We start from the raw sequence: 23,309 nt of genomic DNA, 5'->3' as shown, positions 1-23,309 counted from the left end.
TTAACACACTCTGTCAATTTGGATAATTTAGCGTTTTCATCTGGCCGTGATGAAATATAGATTTGAGTGTCATCAGCATAACAATGGAAACTAATTCCATGTTTCCTTATAATATTTCCAAGTGGCAGCATATATATTGAGAATAATAGAGGGCCCAACACAGATCCTTGCGGCACTCCATAGTTTACTGGAGTTATGATTGATTTTTCTCCATTTAAATAAACAAAATGGTAGCGGTCAGATAAATACGATCTAAACCAGCTTAATGCTTGTCCTTGAACACCAGTATAATTTTGTAGTCGATCTAAGAGTATTGTATGATCTATAGTATCGAACGCAGCACTAAGATCAAGTAAAACTAGTATTGAGATACAGCCTTGGTCAGAAGATAAAAGTAAATCATTTGTAATTTTAACAAGCGCAGTTTCAGTGCTATGATGCGGCCTGAATCCTGACTGAAACTTTTCATAGATGTCATTTTCTTGCAAGAAAGAGCCCAGTTGAGCGGACACAGCTTTTTCTAGTATTTTAGACATAAAAGGTAGATTTGAAATGGGTCTATAATTTGCTAGATTATGTGGATCTAATTGTGGTTTCTTAATGAGAGGTTTTATAACTGCCAGTTTAAATGTTCTTGGAACATAACCTAAAGATAAAGACGAGTTAATAATATTGAGGAGAGGCTCCTCCACTATAGGTAACACTTCTTTCAAAAGTTTAGTTGGTATAGGATCTAGTAAACATGTTGTTGTTTTAGATGAAGTGATAAGTTTATTTAACTCTTTTTGTTCTATAGTTGTAAAGCATTGTAATTGTTCTTGCGGGGTGATAATTGAGGCTGAATTATAAGACGCAATTGAGGATTGAACGTTTACAATTGTGGTTCTGATGTTTTCTATTTTCTCAGTGAAGAACTTCATGAAATCATTACTACTTAACTGGAACGGAATATTTTGTTCAGGAGACATCTGTTTATTTGTTAGTCTAGCCACGGTGTTAAATAAGAACCTAGGATTGTTTTGGTTGTTTTCTATTAGTTTGCGGAGATGCTCAGCCCTGGCCTCTTTTAGGGCCTTTTTGTAACGTGACATACTGTCTTTCCATGCGATTCTAAAGACCTCTAAATTAGTTTTTTTCCATTTACGCTCTAAATTACGGGTTTCTCTCTTTAGAACATGCGTAGTATTGTTGTACCATGGTGCTTTACTTTTCTCTCTAACCTTTCTTAATCTAATGGGTGCAACAATATCCAATGATCCAGAGAGAATGGTGCTCATAGTGCTAGTTAATTCCTCAAGTTCATCTGTTTGTTTAGGTTCACTGAGCAGCTGAGACAGATCAGATAAGCTATTTGAAAAATTATCTATGGTAGATGGAAGGATTGTTCTGCCTAATCGATAACGCGGCGCAGCATGACATATTACAGGAGTACGTAATATGCAAGTTACCATGTAATGATCAGTGACATCGTCACTTTGTGGAATGATATCTATATCGGTTGGATCGGTTCCATGTGATATAATTAAATCGAGTGTATGATTAAAACGATGAGTTGGTCCGGTAACGTTTTGCTTGACCCCAAAGGAGTTTAATAAATCTGTAAACGCAGCCCCTAGCGCATCATTTGAATTATCTACGTGGATATTAAAGTCTCCAACAATTAATGCTTTATCGAAATTAACTAATAGGTCTGAGAGAAAATCTGCAAACTCTTTTAGGAAATCAGCGTAAGGCCCAGGCGGTCTATATACGGTAGCCAAGGCTAGAGATAATAGGGATGTTTTTCTAGCATCTAAGAGCGTAACATTTAGTACAAGTACTTCAAACGAAATAAACTTATAGCCCGTTTTCTGAGTAACATTGAGAATATCTCTATAGATTGTTGCAACACCGCCGCCACGACCAATCAGACAGGGCTCATGCTTATAACAGTATCCTGATGGAGTAGACTCATTTAGACCGAAATAATCATTTGGTTTAAGCCAGGTTTCAGTAAGGCAAAGTACATCGAAGCTATTATCTGTGACTATTTCATTTACAATAACTGCCTTAGGTGTGAGTGATCTAATGTTTAGAAGACCTAGCTTTAGAAATTGTTTTTGATTACTAATAGCAACATTTTCTGGTTTAATAACAATTAGATTTTTTCTAGATCCTGCAGTAGATTTATTATTTAATCTCACTAAACGAGGAATAGACACAGTTTCTATGCAATGTTCTACACTATTTATATCAGTTAAATTGGTGCAGCAGAGACTATGATTTGGACTTTTGGTTACTAGTCAAAAGGTATTTAACATTTTGGAGATGTTATCTGACAGAAGATCCGCTCCGAATCTGCTTGGGTGTAAGCCATCAGCACGGTAAAGCCTAGGACGCTCCCAAAACAGATTCCAATTATTTACAAAGAGTAGTTTCTGCTCATTGCACCATGACATTAACCATTCGTTTAGCGCGAATAATCTACTAAACTTTTCATGACCTAGACGGTACGTGGGAAGCGGTCCTGACACAATGATCGTTATATCAGGCGATGTGCTGCGTACCGTATCGATCAGATTCCTGAAGTCTTTCTTCAGAACTTCCGTCTGGCGCAGCCTGATGTCGTTCACTCCCGCGTGCAAGACCACATTTCCGACGCGCTCGTTATCGTTCAGAATCTCGGGAACGCGAGCGGCGATTTCAGAAACACGAGCACCAGGAAAGCAGTGACTATGCACCTTACTTTTATTTAACGTAGCGTGTACGTGTCGAACGATGGAATCGCCAATGATCACAGCATTGCGTTCTGTTTCGCGAAGAGGAGAGAAGCGGTTTTGTGTGGATATCTCGAAAACCGGGAGGGTCGGAGAGAGTTTTCTTGGTCTAGGCCTGACTCGCGTCTTCCGCTGCGGAAATATCCAGGCTTCGTGGTGGCATGTTGGAGCCGGAGTGAACGAGACCATGGCTGATCGCGACCTCGACGCTCGCCGATGTTGAGAAACGCACGGAGTAGACGAGGTCGGAGTTAGCGGGTTAGTAACGTTAATCTCTGATTTGTGTGCATCCGCGCGTGATGTTTCAAGAGCCAAACGCCGGTCTATCAGCTCGGCCTGTCTCACTAAAAGGTCGTGGATCTGTTTCTCAACAGCTTCCAGCTCAGACTGCACCGCGTGCAGCTCAAATGTGTCTTCACCTGCACCAAAAGGTAGACCACTTACATCTAATATATTCGCCATTTTAACAGATGGACAGTAAGTTAAGTTAGCAACGACGCTACCAGTGATGCTATCAATATTAATACTAATTTATGGCTGAAGTCTTGGATATAATCCGTCTTTTTAGTGGTACGGTGTAGAGTAGACGCACGATAGGCGAAAAAAAATGTTTGTTTGTAAATGAGTGCGGAGAAGACGCGTTCAGCCGTGATCCACGGACGTAACCTATAAGAGTATCCAGCGTTGGATCACTAGGCTTGAGACACGTCTGCTCAACAGTCCGCGTTGTAACTATGAGGTGAGGAAAAGTAGAAAATGTTCGTTGTAAATGAGTTTAGAGAGAAATCAAGAATTATAAATCAATCGAGCTCCAAAGACAACAACGCGTTCAGACGCGACGCATGCGCATTCGAACAAGCACAATATAAAACACACAACATACAATCCTCTAATCCCATGTGTATAAACAGTCAACGTATTGCACAGTGCCATAAGCAATATATCTTGCACAGTCCATACTTAGTTCATTGAATATTATGAGTTTAGTACTTTTACGGCACTTACATGGTGTAATACAACAGCAGCTTCAACTTTCATTGTCATTTATGTGACCCTGGACCACAAAACCAGTCACATGGGTCAATTAAAAAAAAAATTGTTTTGAGTTTGTTAGGATAGGACAGTATTTGGCTGAGATACAACTATTTGAAAATCTGAGGGTGCAAATAAATCAAAACATTGAGAAAATCTCCTTTAAATTTGTTCATTTATGTTGGCGATTTTGCTGCATTCACTCACACAAATAATTTTTTTATACATTTAAGGTTGGAAATTGACAAATTATCTTCATGGAACATGATCTTTACTTAATATCCTAATGATTTTTGGCATAAAAGAAAAATCTATAATTTTGACCCATACAATGTATTGTTGGCTATTGCCACAGATATATCCGTACGACATGTGACTGGTTTTGTGGTCCAGGGTCACACATGAATAATCCACGTGTTCTTTATGCAGATTATCTTCAATTTTGTGATCCTGTGTATGATACTGTACAAATACTGTGACATACCGAAGATGTTGGTCTTCACAGTTAGAGAGAGGTGTGTGTTGTTCTTGAGGATGTCCATGGCTTTGGAGTACGAGATGTTCTCAAAGTTCTGTCCATTAATCTCCAAGATCTGAGGACAGACGAGCACAACGTGTTCATGCTGAAATGCTAATGAAGTGTTGTTGTGAGCAGAGCGTGTTCCCGTAACCGTACCTGATCGCCGCGCTTGAGTCCCGCTTCGGCTGCTTTACTGCCCTCGGCCACACACTCCACGAAGATCCCGAAGCCTCGCTCGCTGCCGCCCTGGAGCGTGAAGAACAGCGGAGACTCCCGGGACTGCTTCTGGAGAGTGATCTGACGACACTTGGCCTTCGCAGCACACGCTATGTTCAGCAGACGCAGGTGACCCTTCATTTTCTGAGAGAACATTCAGGGAAACACACATATTGACATGTTCATATCAGGGCTGTTTCCCGTTCACTGCTGTAACTCGCTGCAATCCACTAGATTTCCCGAAACCATACTGTTGCAAATTGGTTGTTCAATCACGTTGGTTAATGATGTCACACATGTGGAGGAGTAATAACTACTGTTAATGAATCTGTTTGAGATTGAAATAACACGAGATGTTCTGCTATAATTACGGACTGGCATCTGAGGACTATTGCTCATCTTTCTCAGTTATTTTGCTTTATTTCCAGATTCAATCATAGACTCGTTCTTACACACTAGAGCTCGTTCACACACACACACTCTTCAACAACTACGCTTTAAATCTCTTGAACTAAAAGTCGTAAATGACATTTGCATGTATTCTGAATTAAAGACACAGGTTGTCCTGAATGTCAGCTTGATTATTTTGCTCAAGATCAGGATTTATTGAGTCCACATGTCATGAAAACTAGAAACTCTTCTTCTAACCACAGGTCGAGATCTGTCGTTACACACACACAACTCTGAGATGCTGTTTGCGAATGTTCGCTGGAACGATGGTTTGGGGAAACACAGACTCGTTGAACTATGACGCCTGTAGTGAAACTAGCGATGTGTGTTCCAGCTGAACACACACACACACATACAGAAGTTCTGCTCTGCTGTGAATATACAATCACTCGTTTATACAGTTTTGGGTTTCATTTCTCACTTAAGCACTGTAGACATTTCCATGATGTTAGAAGATTTGATACATTTCCAGGACTTTCCCTTGAGAAAAGAAGTGCACTTAATTGTTTTGAATGTGCACTTGTAGTGTACTTCAAATCTTAAATGAATATTCACTTGCAGATATTACAATATTAATGAAATTAAAGGGCGCTTACTTTGTAATTGTACTTAAAGGGATAGTTCACTTTGAAATTAAATGTTGGTATGTTTTAGCTTACCTCAAGGGCATCCAAGATGTAGGTGTCTTTTTTTCCTCAGTAGTTTCAATTTTTAGGTCAAACCGTTCTTGTCTGACAGTCATATAATGCAGGTCTGTGGTCACTGTCTCAAAGAGCATGCACAGAGTCCAAATTAAACAATTCCCCATCGTCCAAATTAAACAATTCCCCATCGTAAGTACACATAAGCCACGTCCAAGTGATCTGAGGGCGCGGGCGCATCCTGGTATGTGACGTGTGTGCAGACTGGTGCATAGATATATATACACTAGAATAGATGTCGCCTTGCCCACGGCATTCGTTCCAATGAATTCGTTCCGGCGACATCTAGTGTATATATATCTATGCACCAGTCTGCGTACACGTCACACACCAGGATGCGCCCGCGCCCTCAGATCACTTGGACGTGGCTGTGTACAAGAGTTAAAAAACTATATAAATACTGTTCGTTTTCTCACACAAACTGCTCGTTTCGTGTCTTAGGCCATCAATGTGTACTTACGATGGGGAATTGTTTAATTTGGACTCTGTGCATGCTCTTTGAGACAGTGACCATAGACCTGCATTATCTGACTGACAGACAAGAACGGTTTGACCTAAAAATATCAAAATTGAAACTACTGCGGAAAAAAAGACACCTACATCTTGGATGCCCTTGAGGTAAGCTACAACATACCAACATTTAATTTCAAAGTGAACTATCCCTTTAAAGAGAGTGTAATTTCATGGCTATGTTTCTTAACACACTTTTAAAAAGTCTAAAATGTCTTTAAAGTACATGTTAAATAATATGTTTTAATAATCCTGTCATGCCTTAAAGTAGTACACTTATTTTAATGTGTTGACTAACAAACTAAAGCACATGTAAAGTACTTGATTGTAATTTTAACTGTAGTGTTATTCGATATTCAATTTAAAGTTAAAATATTTTAAATGCAACTTATATTAAAAACATATTCTAAATTGCAACTTCATCAGTGCAAATGTGTCATTACAACTATATTAAATATATGACATACAAGTTTCAGTATAAATTACATTAAAGTATATTTTAGTTTATCATAGATGCTTGTCAGTAGATTCATCTGTACATATTTCAAACACAATAGAATTATGAAATGACTTATAAATATGTACTTAAGTGGTCAAAAAAGCACTCTTAAATTATATCCATTAATAAAAATGTAAACTATAAAGCACTTTCATTTGATGAAAATTAATTTCATACCATGAAATTAAATATCCAAAATTATTACATTCAGTTCACACTTAAGTGTATTCTTTAAAGTATATTATTTCCATAAGTACCCTTTTTAAAGGGGATCTATTATGCTTTTTTATTTTTATTTTACTTTATTTAGTGTTTAATAAAGCTGTTTGTGCATATAAACCTTTTGTAATGTAAATTACAGATTTTGTTTCGTATTCTATTAGACCTGAACAAAAGATGAAGTGTTTCCCGGTCTAAAAATCCCTATTTTAGGATTCCCTGATATGTCCATGTTATCCACGACCACAGGCATCCTGATTTAACAAACTTGTTTTGTTTGAACTGATGTCGACACTCACCGAGAAATCCAGTAACTTCTCAAAGTCCTCCAGGAACTGTGTCATCACGGGATCGCCTTCAAAATCGTTAAAATGATTGTTCACCCACAACAACACGATTCTCGTCACCTGCAAGATCACAAAATATGTAAACTATTAATCACATCCAAAATAAAAGTTTGTGTTTACATAATATATGTGTGCGTACTGCGTATACTTATTTCGTATATAAATACACACACATGCATGTATATATTAAAAAGAAAATGTGTAATTTATATATAAAATATTTATATTTATATATAATATAAATTATGCATAAATATATATACAGTATATACATGCAAATATTTCTTAAATATATACATGCATGTGTGTGTGTATTTATATAAAGTGTATATCTTCATACAGTGACTATCAGAAAAATTATTAAAAAATTGGGACCAAAAATTAACTACACTTTGAGCTGATCATGTTTTGCTGAAGTGTGTTTTCTTTAATTGCTAATGCTCTTTTTACACACAGACTGAACACAATGAAGCATTGCTTGGTGATTGGTTGAGCTAAACTGGTATTATCTAATTGTGTAGTTAAATTTAACAGCTGACAGATATTCAACATAATTCATGTGTGAGACAGTCTAACAGAAGGACGGACAAAACCAGTCAAATATCAACTGAGTTCATAACTCTGAGTTCTGCTCATATTTTATTACCATTTTCTGATCTATAGCGAATAAACTGATAATGTGAGAAACGTTGAAGGAGTCTGAATACATTTTGGTTTGACTGTAAACTGAGAAGTGACGCACACACACACACACACACACACACCGTGTCTCTGAGACTGTCCACTTTGAACCACTCCAGCAGTTTCTGGCCCACGTCCATGGGGCTGTCCAGGAAGGTTCGGTGTGTGAGGAGAAAGTCCTCGATGTACGTGGGGTCCACGACTGACGGCTCCTCCACCAGGTGCAGGATCAGGCGCTCAGGAGTGCCCTGGACAGTTCACAGGGATTAATCATTCTGGATTATACATTTGTTGAGGTCAATTTGTAAAGAAAGACTACATGCCTGCGCACATACATATTCAAACACGCATACTTATAGACTGAACACGTAGTACGCATATGCACGCGTCTGTGTTCTCACAGATTCATGTTTTTGAAGTTTACACGGAGATGATAATGTTTTTTAAAAATGTTCAACTCTTGCACACTGGAACCTGTTTCGAGGTTTGCGTTCTCGAGCCCCAAACACTGTTGTTGTGCGGATGAACGGACAGAACACATTAAGGGTTTTCTGTTAGAACGGTGTCGTGTAAGCGGCCCCCTAAGTTAAGTGACCCTTCGCAGGGAGTTTGATTGACAGACGATCTGACCAATCATAATCTGAATCCGCCATTTTTGTCCAACAGAGCAGTCAGGAGAGTTAGTAGATTAACGTTGGAGGATTTGAACTTGAAAAACGGAGTACTGACGTCTTTCCATGGTTAAAACAACACTCCTTCTGATGTTCATTCATGTTTATTTGATGCTATAAATGAACTAGAAGGAAGAGATGATCGGTTCACGACACATTAAAGAGCCACAAAATGGTATTTATTGTTTAAATTTCGTAAAAAAAAAATGACCAAATTCGAAAGTTGAGACTCTGTTTCATATTAAAGTAAGCTGGTCTGTCCTGTCTCAGTGTGTCGTCAGTGTCCTCTGTGCTCCGCGATGTGTGTTTCACTGTGTGAGAACATGGTGTGTGTGAGAGCGGCGGCAGCTCGTCGGACATAGCAACAGTAACTAAAGGGGGCGGGGCTTTGCAAACGGTCAATAACTAATGATCTTTGCAACGGAAGTGAATCATTCAAAACTAACTTTATCTGGACAATAACTGTATTCTAGATCTGCTGTAAAGCCAAAACAATCTCTGTTACTGTAATCTCCTGTTATCACTGTAAAGCTGCTGTGAAACATCTATATTGTTAAAAGTGCTGTATAAATGAAGGAGACTTGACTTGACACACACAACACAAGAGCACCTGATGCACAGCAAACTAAAGACAGTTCAGTGATACGGCACTGATGTCTGAGGCCATCACTCCAGTCATGTGATGTCTAGAAAACAACACTAACTATATTACCTGGAGGAAACCAGATAATATAGTTATCAGACGTCTATATTACTGATCTCCTGCACTGACAGCAATATATGAGAGCTGACCTGAGCTGGACGATGATATCACTGTTTTCTCCAGAGCGGCTGTATATATAAATTAACTAAATTAATAACTTTTTTACAACAGAAAAGAACCATCACTGAACTTACTTAAGCTGGACTGTGACGCCATTTTCATAAACAAACTGTGTTGCATTGTTCCTGTTATCTCTGTAAAGCTGCTTTGAAACACTCTGTACTGTAAAGACAGACCTGAAACTGACCATGAACGCCTCGTTTACAGCCAATCAGAAGACTCAAAGCTGCTCTGAGAGATGCGCCACTACGAACATCAAAACAGGGAAATGCTCCGACGGCCGAGATCGTTTAACTTCAGAAACCAGAGGGAGAGATTTAATGAATACATCTCACCATACTTCCACACTTAACTTAATCACTGTTCATTAACACATTCACTTAATTAAATTCATTTTGTATTACATGTTTTCTGGAATGTTCAAATATGCAAATGATGCATTATCTAATTAAATATGCACTCATTTGCATACATTTCCAGAACAGGAATTTGCACATTGGATGAAGCCACGTTCAAAATTCTCGTTTGATTTTTTAGGAATATAATGTAAATCAGGTGAATGATAAATGAATATAGAGTGGAATAACACTGTAAAGTTTGGTGTAAGTGGAGATTTCTAACCTTGTAATTGAAACCTACAGTTGCAAATAGACAAAAGTGCGATAAAATAAACACTTAAATTTGGATCGTGGATGTTTTTGTCTTCATAAAATAGCCCAAAATAAAATAGCCACAAACAATGGTTGTGTGTGTCAAGTCAAGTCTCCTTCATTTATACAGCGCTTTAACAATATAGATGTTTCACAGCAGCTTTACAGTGATAACAGGAGATTGTTCAGGCTTTACAGCAGATCTAGAATACAGTTATTGTCCAGATAAAGTTTGATTGATTCACTTCCGTTGTAAAGATGATTAGTTATTAACTTGCTGTGATTAGGGTCATCTTGTGATGTTTGTTTTCCGTGTCCACAGAGTCATTACAGTGTTGGCTAACGCTGCTTTGGGGAAACACACCCGTGAGTAACGCATGAAGATGACCCTCACCTTGATGACGATGTGGCCCTTCCTGGTGCCGCTGCGGTCCAGCTCCCGGTGCTCCTTCACCATCACGATCTCCCCCTCCTCCTCCACCTTGTGTGTGTTCTTCTCCACATGGTTGAGGATGCGACAGTAGTCCTCTTGAGCGATGCACACAAACTGACCCACAACAACATGAGGAAGAGCGATGAACTGAGAGTAGCGCAGGAGGTTAGTCTGAACCAGACATGGATAACACACACTATCACAGCGCCAGCTCATGAGTGCGTGTGTGTGTGTGAGGACGAGAGCGAGCGCAGGGTTCACGGCGTTAGAGGAAGTTGAGGTGGAGTCTTTATTTTGAGGAATCAGCAGCGCTGCTATATTAGGAGGCTTTTGCATTCGGACCCTGACCACGACACATCATGACCGACAGAGATAGCAGTGTGGAGGGACGTACACACCACAGGCATCACACAGGCCCATGATAATCACCCCCTGTATTGCATATTCTCAGAGAAGAAAATGGATAAAAACTAACTAAACTAGAGATTTGTGGCCCTAATAATCAGAAATTGACGCGCAATATTTGCTACTGTCTTCATTTCTGCATTCCCAGGGAACTGAACCCTTGACCTTGGTGTTGCTGGCACTGTTCGAACTGCTAAAAACCTAAAAACTAGAGAAAAAAAGTTTAAATGCATTGCTTTACATTTGTATTCTCTAAAGTCTTTAATTCCTTTAAATAATAAAAAAGAGCCATGACATTTGTGGCCGTCGTTAGTTATTCCTTATTTCACTTTCGACCACTCCCCGTCACATGACCTCAGAAGAGTTTAATGACAGCATCAGCGTCTTCACAACGTTAAAGCCTGGATGTGAAGCTCACACACACATCAACGTTCCCGTCAGTGGAGGACAGAGCCTGGATGTGAAGCTCACACACACACACACATCAACGTTCCCCGAGGACAGAGTCTGGATGTGAAGCTCACACACACACATCAACGTTCCCCGAGGACAGAGTCTGGATCTCACACCGGCTGCGCAGTGAAGGCTTCACACACACGTCAATGTTGTTCTGATCTCAAACACTTTCAGCATATCATCCTCCTTTTAACTCACAATTGACTTCTGCCATAATGAGTTTTTTTAATCTAATAATTATAACTTAGTGTGTCAAAAAATGTACTTTTTATCTCATATTTTCAACTTTTTAGTTCGTAATTCACGTTTTTCATAATTTTATATTTTTATCTCATGATTTTTACTACTTTTTCTTACATAACATCTCATAATGACTTATTATATCATACTTTTTACTTTGTTTTTGTCATAATTTTGTCTATCTAAATTTGTTACCATAATTTTCAATTTTTTATCATAATGATGGCATAGTATGTCGTAATTTGAACTTTTATCTCATAGTATCAATTTTGTGTTTTTTTCTAATCATTTTTACTCTTTTATCATAATTATGACAGCATCTCATTATTTCAACTTTTTATTTCATAATATTGGATTTTATCTCATCTCTCTTTTTTTTATCATAATGAAGACATAGTTTGTCACAATGTGAGCTTTCATCTCATGGTACGTCCAGGAACAGAACTGGACACCCAGAAGTGTCTCATAAGTTTGTCATGTCATGATCCCGATTCCCCGAGGCATGTGATGCTCACCTGGCAGTCGTCGGCTTTGGTGCTCACGAGGCCGCTCATGAACTGTGTGTCGAGAGACGGAGAGATGCCGAAGCTGTTGCCCATACACAGCATCTCTGCTCTTCCCTCTCCATGACTGATCTCCACACACCCGTTCAGGATCACGTACCACGTGTTCAGCTGCAAACAGAGCATTTAGATCATCACACACACACACACACACACACACACACACACACACACACACACACACACACACACACACAGACACACACACACACACACACACACACTAGTGTTCAGCTGCAAACAGAGCATTTAGATCATCACACACACACACAAACACACAGAAACACACACACACACAAACACACAGAAACACACACAAAAACACACACACAAAAACACACACACACACACACACACACACACACACACACACACACACACACACACACACACACACACAACACTAGTATTCAGCTGCAAACACAACAGAGCACATTTAGATCATCACACACACTAGTGCACTCAGATCATAACACACACTCAGATCATAACACACACTCAGATCATCACACACACTAGTGCACTCAGATCATAACACACACTCAAATCATCACACACACTAGTGCACTCAGATCATAACACACACTCAAATCATCACACACACTCAGATCATCATACACACTAGTGCACACATGTAAGATGAGTATTATAAAGTAATTCCGCTGCAGGAAATGCAGATGAAGGAAGGAAATCATTGCCAAAAACTGTGTGTGTGTGTGTGTGTGTGTGTGTGTGTGTGTGTGTGTGTGTGTGTGTGTGTCTACGAGTGAATCTGCTTCTTGACCTTTGCAACATCTCTTTGTGTTTCTGTCTCTCATGAAGAAAGAACGAAGAGCGTCTGTCTTGTTGACCTTCACTGTAGTCCACACACACACACACACACACACACACACACACACACACACACACACACACACACACACACACACACACACACACGGCAACTAACATGGCTGAGCGTCCCCTTTAAACTCATTTATGCTTCACAGTGTATTCTTGTGGTCCGTCATGACAGACTGCACACACTCTTTTAAAACCGCTCGGAAAACACACACTCGTCTCTGGATTGTCATCAGTGCAAGCTAGGCTTCAGGTTTGAATTTATTTTACTTTTTTAAATGTATTTTATACTTAATTTCACTCAATAAATGTGTGTTTGTGTCTCTTTAATGTGTGCCAGATCTCAGTTCATCTCTTCCTCTTTACCACTAGTTACAGCAGCAAATAAACATCAGGAGGAATGTTGAAAGATACAGAACAACTTACACCTCATGTAATGGATCAATCAGTGTTTGAACCGCGGAAAGAGGTCAGTAAAACAGCTTGTGATCAGTATGTCTGCTAGTAACTGGCTTGACTGGCTGTACCTCCTGTTTGTCCTGAAGTATGACGGTCCCCTCCAGTTCCACCACCTCGAACATCATGACTCGACACAACTCTCTCCTCACTGACATGGTCATGTTCGCGAAAGCTGGAAGCTGATGCATGAACTCCAGGAGCTGCTCTGTAGAGCGAGAGAGAGAGAGAGAGAGAGAGAGAGAGAGAGAGAGAGAGAGAGAGAGAGAGAGAGAGAGAGAGAGAGAGAGAGAGAGAGAGAGAGAGAGAGAGAGACCACCAAACAAACATCATTTTTAACAAACCATTACCATTTAAAGGTGACATTATGCCCCTTTTCACAAGATGTAATATAAATCTATGGTGTCCTCAGAATGTGTCTGTGAAATTACAGCTCAAAATACCAGATCATTTATTAGAGATTGTCAAATTTTACCCTTTTTGTGTGTGAGCAAAAACACGCCGTTTGTGTGTGTCCCTTTAAATGCAAATGAGCTTTGGCTCCGCCTCCGTTCAGAAGAGGGCGGAGTCTTTACACGAGCTTCAGAAACTCCGGCAATAACAGAACAGGCCAATCTCACTCATCCAGAATCCCAGAATAACCAGTAGCGAGTGCAGCCTTACGGAGAGACTCAGGAAGAGCTTCTGAATGTTAGTGGAGACATTACTGTAGTTGTTGTGGAGTTACACTGATCATCTCATCATCATGTTTAACTTCTCCACAAGTGTCCACAGTTCCTGAGGTCTTTATAAGACAGCGGTGACATGTTCTGGTCAATAGTGTTCAGTGCTCGTCTGTGCTCAACCACAGAACAGCTTCAGGCTTTGCTGGATCTTCATCAGTGCGTTAGAACTGGTCTCTGTTGGCGCTCGTGAAACCAAATGTCGGCTGGTGTGTGTAAACGTGTAATATTATAATAAGATCCTCTTCATACGTCAGAAGGGGAGAGAAATCTGATCGGCTTTCTGGGTTGGTAGAAGCACTGGGGACCCGATTATAGCACTTTAACACGGAAAAACTCAGATTTTAATCATATGTCCCCTTTATACTCATAAAAGACAAGAGAATTACGGGAATACTGGACTCTAAACCACTAAGAAATGTCACAATCAAGATCTTGAAGCAGAAATGAGGGAGAAACACCCAGAAACTCCTCATATGAGCCGCTCTGAGTATAACGGTCTTTCCTTGCCATTAATGCTTGAATAAAACGCCTCCGTCTCCTTCGAATAAATATAATGTCTAGTGCGGTGGCTGAGATACACGTAAACCTACCAACATCATGTTGCCATTATTATAGGAATGACTTCAGTCGCATAACATCAGTTAATGGAAACGCCGTCATTTCGCAATAGTTTTTTATCGATTATTTAGAAAATCTGGCAAAAGTTTTGCTCAAATAAACGCGGCTAGAGAGAGCCTGTTGTGTGTTCTCGCTTTACCGATGTCGTCGTCGGTGCGATCCACCGGCTCCTTCTCCAGACACTCGCGCACCAGATCTCGGCCCAGAAGAGCCTCAGAGGAGCGCTCGATGTCTTCATCCTCCTCCTCTTCCTCAGAGTCCACTGGGGCCTCGGGGAGACCCGACAGATCCACGTCTCCCATCTCACTCTCCGTGGCCTGTGGAGGAACACGTCAAGCTTTACTTCTACAGCTCCTCACTTTCAAAGCAGCCAACACAGGGTATAAACAGGAGCTCAGTTCATGTAAGCTATAAGGTACTCGAGGCTAGGTCTGCATGGTGATCGTGAATAAGTCACGGCTGAAGGGCGTTGTTAGGCTCGACGCGAAGCGGAGTCAGCCGTGGCTTATTCACGATACAGCACTAGCCTCGAGTACCTTATTGCTTTTATAAAACGGTTACCACACAATACAAATATTAAAGCCAAAAAATATGTATCAATGCAACTATACAATGAAGAAAGACAAAAAATAGTCCCTGACCGTGAACAGCAACAGAAGTCACACACATTATTTCACCATTAGATGGCGGAAAAGACTGTCTTTATGAGCGAGTCAGTCAGTAGAGAAGACTTTTATACTGAAATGACTCAAAGTTGTTGTGAACACGGAGAAGCAAGACACAACTGATAAATGACTAGCGTGTCACCGGAAAACCATTAACTGCAGTGGACATTCAAACGGATATTTTATTATGAATATAGGACTGACCTGAAGGAAAATGCTAAATCTACTGTAAATGCAGGTACACTTACTCGATCTCTCACAATACTCTATAAGCTTCAATGAGAACAAACATGTGTTTACGTTGCTAAGAGTGGTTGCTAGGGGTGTTGTGTAGTGATACATAGAACCGTTTATCGTGAATAAAACACAGCTATTGACCAATCAGATTCAAGGACTGGAACTAACCGTTTTATAATACCTTTTAAGACCTTTTTTTAAGACTCTTTCCATACATTTTAAAACCTCATCGCCACTTCAAGTTTTAATCGGTTACATCGGCGACACTTTAACTTACATTTACTATATATTGATTGTAACATAGCACAACTAAACATAGTCTTAGTGCAAGCCCGTAGCCTGCCTACTCATTCACCTGTCAATCGGGGGGTTCGGGTGGTTCGAACGAAAGTGATTATTGTCATCATTGTTTTAATCAATGCTTGTGACAAATATTCTGGGTTGCTGTTTCAAATTAATATGATTATTGTAGCTGGACGTGTGTGCTGCGCATACCTGTCAACAGTTTTCCTGTTTTTCCTGGGTTTCTCCCGTTTTTTAGCCCTATCTCCCGGACCCCTCCCGGTTTGTTATTTCTCCCGGGAAACTCCCGTAATTTGCATGGCCCAAACTCCTTTAATGAATAATCGGACCAATATGTTTGTCTAATGTTGACCAGTTGCCAGATCTTGTATTAAATGCATTATATTCACACAATCCACACACCATATACAATTTCAACCCGTTTGTCACCTCAACCTGGCAACCGATAACCCAGTTGCGCAGTCGCGGAAAGTATAACCCGAAAGCGAGCCGATAGACATGGCAGGTGAAGGCAGGGCCGGATTAGCCATCAGGGCAACTTGCCCAGGGGCACATGACATCTAAGGGGCCCTGACAGGTAGGAGGAAATACACAGAAATTGAATAAAGTTATCAAACACTTTACAGTCTTCACTGCATAAAGTGCATCTACGCGGGTTCACGCAGACTTTACTCCCTCCCCGCTGAACGCCAGCGATTACTAATTCGTGAAATGCACTCCCGCTGGTTGAGCGCGGTAAAGTTCGTTTTAGGTTCGATATTAGCCGGACATTTGTTCTATAGGGTTGGGTCTAACAAAGATATCAATAGCAAGATTAGTTTTAACATTATGTGACCATTGTATATCGACATGATGAAAATATTCATTCAAAATCATTCGTGCATTAATGCTGCATAATTATACCTGAGAATGCTTTGACGCGTGTCCACAGCGCACGATGCTTAAGGGAACGTCTGCCAACTCCACCAACTGCGGTAAACGTAGTCTATAATTTGTATGATTTAAAATGACTTTTAACATTTAAAAACAGACGTTTTCAAATTCCAAAACTTGCAGAAGGTTCCTAATGACAATACTGACTTAGGCTACAGCTTTAGCCTTGAGTAAATTAACTTGTCTAAGAAAATGATTCATAAAACGTATAAATATCAGTTGAGCCTGTGTTTACTTTCGTCACTGACACAGACGAAAATGAAAAGACTAAGTTCAGCTTTAGGAGGGGAAGAAATAGGCCAGGATAAGAAGACTGGGATAAAAAGAAATATGAAGATGAGGAGAGAGCAGGTATTGACAAATAATCTAATGACAAGGTTTTAAAGCTAGCCTATTTCTTATCATTTTTTGGCCTTCAAAAGTCCTAAATTGCACAAATGTAGATCAGAGAAATCCAAATTTTCTCGGGGGAGCATGCCCCCTAACTACGCCGGGGCCTTGACTCTTGATACCCAGGGCACAGGAAATTGTTAATCCGGCCCTGGGTGAAGGCGGTGTCCCTGCAAAGAAACCGAAGTACCACAGTGTTATTATATGTGTTTGTACCAGTGTTAACCAGTGTACTAAATCCATAAGTGTCAAGACAAATACAGCAACAAGCAAAGAGGCATTGACAGAGAGTCAAGAAATGATGATGAGTTATTAATAATAGAATTATTATTAATATTTCAGTAAAGTTCATTAAATCTATTCTGTTGTTAGTGTGGTCTTTCAACTTATGAACTGTGTATGGACTGACAAAGGTGTTACATGAGGAAGCAATTTGACAATGCAGTAAATATTTTAGGTGCATCGAAAAGCGTGCTCATTAAGATACCAGCAGACAAGCTAATCCAGCACAAATTAGTGCATAAAAGGTCATCAAGATGAAGTATTTGAACCTCATAATTAAATACAAAACGAGGAGAAAAACTGCAAAAAGGTCCACTTTTTGAAAAAAAGACTTTCAATAGTCTGGCTACGGACCTGTAGTGATTATTCATTATCAATGCAACATAATTCAGAAGGGTTGAAACGAAGCACAAGATAAGTAATTGACAAATTAATACAATTCTTTGTAAAAATATACTAAATGAAAAAATAATACAAAATGTAATACCTTGGAAAATGGCATTTAATACTTTTTAAGGGCCTTAATTTTCTCTAAATTGATTTATCAACTTTTTAAGACCCAGCGGACACCCTGTAATAAACAGAAAAATATCAGAATCTATGATGCAAACTCCATTCAAATTCTGCTGTAAAGCAGCTCTATGTCATTATTCAGCTCAAGTCAGTTCAGTGATTTGAACAAACATCAGTGATTGTGGCTGTTCAGTCTTAGGAAAAGAAATCATGAGGTTTATGTTCTTCAGCACAGCCTTTCTCTTCAATGTCAATGTGATCTCTGCTAAACCGATTTAGTAAACGAGAAGAAGGGATTTCTGAGAGCTTACATGTGATTCACTGATTCATGCGCTGAATGCAAATATCAGGCTCCAGCGTGATGTTTAAATGCTTTCCTGTCGTGAGCCACGAGCAGCGCTGGAGTTATTAAAGGAGTCGTGACATGAGAAATCTCATTTGCCTTGATCTTTTGACATGTAAGAGTTCTTCAGATCAGGTTGAAGCGTGACCTCTGTGTCTGTGTGATTGTGTTTAGGGTTAATGAAAGTGTGTCGTTCACCTGAGCTCTGAGATAAACATTTAAAGGGGTCGTGACACGAGAAATCTCATTTACCTTGATCTTTTGACCTTTAAGAGTTCTTTGTAGCATTAAAACATCCTGCAAGTTTCAGAGCTTAAAACGCCCCCCTCATTATAAACACAGCATTTATTTAAACTAGCTCCTAAAACAGCTTGTTTTGATATTGTTGGGATCTGTGATGTCACACGGGCATATATATTTGCATATGCCCGCCTCCAAAACAAGACATTGACCAATAGTTACACATCATCACTGCATAGGCTCCGCCCACTGGCCTTCAGTCACTTAACGGCTGATATTTGCCTAGACTGGGTGGAAGCGTTGTGTCAAATAAATACAGAAGCCATTATAATAACTGACACTGATACATAGTATAGTATATACAGTGTGTGTGTATGAGTGTGTGTGTGTGTGTGTGTGTGTGTGTGTGTGTGTGTGTGTGTGTGTGTGTAAGCATGAGAACTCCTAAAGAAGCTGTTCTTGCACTCATGCCAGACCTTTATATCTTTATTCTGTATTATTTATGACCATCAGAAAAAAACCTTTACATACAGTTTTTTCTACTCACCCAAGCATCACAAAGACACACTTTACAAAAAATGATCAATGACCATCAATCTAATAATAGAAGAGGAGAGAAGTCCGAGAGGAAGCAGAACTCAACTCAAAACACAGATTCAGTGATTCTTTTGAGTCATCATTAAAAAATGTTGTTCATGCAGAAAAAAAACGTCCAAACTTAGAAGAGAGCGAAACAAGGACCAGTTTCTTTTCATGTGCCATTGCCCCTAAATGTAAAGAGTGCAAAATATACCTAGCATTTTCAAGAATAAGATTAATGTTGGGGATTAAAATGTGTGCTAAATATGCAAGTTAGAGATAGAAATGGTTGAACAGTGTAGTTTGGTGTAATATATACACTGTTTTACATACTCATTATATTTTTAGTTAACATGTTAGTGATGTCTTCATTATTTAATGCATGTTTGAATAAATCTGTTATGAAAATTATTATTGACATGAAATTATTAAAATAGTTATTTCAGTTTTTTTATTGTTTGGTTTGTTGTGGAGAATGTGGTATGAAAATTAGCACTTAACACTTTACAATATGGTTCATTAGTTAACATTAGTTCACAACCTTAGTTAACATGAACTAAGAATGAACAATACTTCTACAGCATTTATTAATCTTAGTTCATGTTAATTTTCAACAAAGGTTGTATTTGTTAACATTAGTTAATGCACTGGGAACTAACATGAACAAACAATGAACAGCTGCATTTTTATTAACTAACATTAAAAAACATTAATAAATACAGTAACAAATGTATTGCTCATTGTTAGTTCATGTTAGTTAATACATTCACTAATGTTAACAAATACAAGCTTTAATTTTAATAACGTATTAGTAAATGTTAATGATTAACAAATACTGCAGAAGTATTGTTCATTCTCAGTTCATGTTAACTAATGAACCTTATTGTAAAGTGTTCCCGAAAATTGTAATGTCTGCTTTTCTGTTGATGTTCAAACAAGAATACATATATAAAATAAAATAAAAACGTAGTCGTTAGTACGTCCCAAATCACAGTATGTTGAAATGAGTATTCCAAAGATATCCGGATGGTTTACTTTTTCCGCTAACTATTACCCACAACCCATTGTGCATTGGACGAGGATTCGATTAGAACTACAAACACGAGTAAAAAGTGTTAAAAAACTACAGACATGGAGGATGTGCAAGTCCAGTTAAGTAGAGAGGTTTAGATAAAGTGGTTTGAGCGATTAATTATCAGTATCTAACCTGATGAAAATGTATTTATTCCATGTTTTCCACATTATATTTAATCTGCAGAAGCATTGTGAACTTTTGTAAAGATACGTTTAGCCATTAACTTTTAAATGCATCATTATATTCAAACTGCAAACACATGAGGAGAGTCTCCGCATGAAAGACCCAGATCAATGTGCGACAACATTTCCCTCCGAAACGGTAGGAAATTAAATTAGATTGAATTAGGGCTGTCAACGAATATTCTAAATTAGAATATACTGTACTGTATATTCGAATAGTTTTAAAAAACAGAATATCGAAGGTGAAAATTAATATTCGAATGTGGAAAAACGCCCGCGGTAGCAGAGGCGCGGCTGTCTGCTTTGCGTGTGGGTGCGCTGCCTGAGGGATCAGGGACAGGTCATTTTATTTAACGTTAAACAGAAACATTACTAAAGTGTAGGCTACTGTACTGACTGAATAGATATTGCATGATCATTGCATGGTTAGATACAGCAGTTTCATGCACTGCAGGCTTCCACTGGTTTGATTATTTACCGTTTCATGTCAAGGAAAAGTTCCATGTTTACCACAGCACAGCTCGCTCAGAGCGTTCAATGTCGGTTCTATATACTGTAAAACTTCAATTAATGTTAATAATATTTGTTTCAATCACTGAATGAAGCCTGCTATATTTGGGACAAGAGTCGCGACCTTAAATTGCTTGCACAAAACTCTTGATCAGCACTCAACATTTGCTTATTTGTTGTTCATTTAAACCGTTATGCGCAGAGAGCGTGACGCCTCATTCGCGCCGCAAGACCTCCAGACGCGCGTAAACATGTCTTTACATTTACTTAACATTGAAATCACTCACGCCAGATGCTCTATTCGCGTTTGGTGTGAACACAGCATGAGGGTGAGGGCGAGAGAGAGAAAGAGTGCCTGCGAGTGCGAGTGAGCGAGAGTGAGGTTTGCGGTCTTGGCCATTAGTTGATTTACTTGTTTTTGTGCAGGTAATACATTGTCAAATATGTTTAAACTTAAATAAACTACCTATACAAGTAGTTATGTCTCTTTGTATTAATGTGTCCTGTTATTGACGTAATGTGCAACCAGATGTTTGAATAGTTCGAATATGTGTTTTTTTAGAGGGAATATTCGAACGTCATTTTTGAGCAATTTTGACAGCCCTAGATTGAATGGAGGATTTTAACTGTGAAGAGATGATTGACAGGCCAGTTTATAGTGACAGGACGCACGTAACCAAGCGACAGAGCTGTCTGTTAAAGATCAATTGATTTTTAGGACCAATTTTATTTTCACTTTATAATAAAGGGGCGGTATAATGCCCTTTTCACAAGATGTAAAATAAGTATCTGATGTCCCCAGAGTGTGTGTGTGAAGTTTTAGCTCAAAATACCCCACAGATATTTTTATATAGCATGTTAAAGTTGTCACTTTTTGAGGGTGAGAAAAAACACACCGTTTTGTGTCTGTTCCTTTAAATGCAAATGAGCTGCTGCTCCCGGCACAGGGGGCGGAGCTTCAAGAGCTCGTGTCCTTTTACCTCATACACACATGCACTGAAACTTTTAGCCTTTTATGTTCAAACCGGAGTTCAGAAAGATGGAGAGACTCAAGAAGAATTGACAACATGTAGAAGCAACAGGACATTTCTGAATGGTTAGTTGATGAATTTATGCAGCTGATGTGGAGTTATCTTCTAGTCATTGATTAGCATATTCTGTCATGATAATCTATAAATCGTGTTCTGGGGGCGGGGTTTATGTAAATTCTAGGGTTGGTGATGTCACTAGCCCGGGAGGAATGTGGTGTAGTCTCTACCAGTCGTTTGTTGTAGTCCTTAAAAAGCGATTTCTGTAAAAGCAAATCTCTCCCTTTGCTCTGAACTTTGAGCGTCGTAACTTTGCAGATGTTGTTTATGCTCAAACAGCAACATTACACACTAACTAAAGTTAGAGAAGTCAAATCATGATCAACCACCCCTTTAATGATCTACCTGGAGTATGTAAAGATGTAAATGTTCAGATGTATGCAGATGATGTAGTAATTTTAACTCATGCTAAGAATTTTGAAAAAGCTTTGATTACTTTGACTTCTGCTATGACCAATATTCAGGACTGGCTTATTAAAACAGGTTTATTAATGAACACACACACACACACAAAAAAACTGTGTATGATGTTTGCAAAACAGTTAGTAGAGATGAAACATTCAGATGTATGGGGAGGAGCTTGGGATTGTTAAAGAGATTACTTTGGATTCTACTCTCACTTTTAAAAGTCATGTAAAAAAGTTGTGTAATATTGTAAAATTTAATTTAAAGAATTGTAGGTACATGAGGCCATCTTTGACAGTCGGTGCTGCCAGGTTGATGGTTGTTGGAATAAATTGTTATTGGAATAAGTATGGAAAAGAGAAAAGAGAGCATGGAAAATGATTTGTACTGGTATCATAATGGTCTTAAATATTATTACATTAAAGGGATAGTTCACTTTGAAATTAAATGTTGGTATGTTTTAGCTTACCTCAAGGGCATCCAAGATGTAGGTGTCTTTTTTTCCGCAGTAGTTTCAATTTTGATATTTTTAGGTCAAACCGTTCTTGTCTGACAGTCAGATAATGCAGGTCTGTGGTCACTGTCTCAAAGAGCATGCACAGAGTCCAAATTAAATAATTCCCCATCGTAAGTACACATTGATGGCCTAAGACACGAAACGAGCGGTTTGTGTGAGAAAACGAACAGTATTTATATCGTTTTTACCTCTTATAACACAGCCACGTCCAAGTGATTTGAGGGCGCGGGCGCATC

At 39.0% G+C, this 23,309-nt stretch overlaps 1 protein-coding gene across 26 annotated transcripts in view; it reads right to left on the bottom strand.

The window, feature by feature from the left end:
* The window catches only part of rapgef6 (Rap guanine nucleotide exchange factor (GEF) 6), a 158,389-nt gene that overhangs the window by 38,638 nt on the left and 96,442 nt on the right, over positions 1-23,309 (bottom strand). For all 26 annotated transcript variants that reach the window (XM_079847102.1, XM_079847123.1, XM_079847111.1 and 23 more), the window contains 8 exons: positions 14,951-15,128; positions 13,540-13,676; positions 12,125-12,283; positions 10,470-10,622; positions 8,015-8,179; positions 7,203-7,310; positions 4,465-4,668; positions 4,273-4,381 (listed from right to left, as the gene is read on the bottom strand). In XM_079847102.1, coding sequence (XP_079703228.1) covers positions 4,273-4,381; positions 4,465-4,668; positions 7,203-7,310; positions 8,015-8,179; positions 10,470-10,622; positions 12,125-12,283; positions 13,540-13,676; positions 14,951-15,128 — 1,213 coding nt within the window. The remainder of the gene's footprint in view (positions 1-4,272; positions 4,382-4,464; positions 4,669-7,202; positions 7,311-8,014; positions 8,180-10,469; positions 10,623-12,124; positions 12,284-13,539; positions 13,677-14,950; positions 15,129-23,309) is intronic.

This window comes from Squalius cephalus (assembly GCF_949319135.1).
Source record: "Squalius cephalus genome assembly, chromosome: 17".
In the NCBI taxonomy this organism is placed as follows: domain Eukaryota; kingdom Metazoa; phylum Chordata; class Actinopteri; order Cypriniformes; family Leuciscidae; genus Squalius; species Squalius cephalus.
The sequence above is the reverse complement of the archived record's forward strand: the minus strand, read 5'-3'. Positions and strand labels throughout refer to the sequence as shown.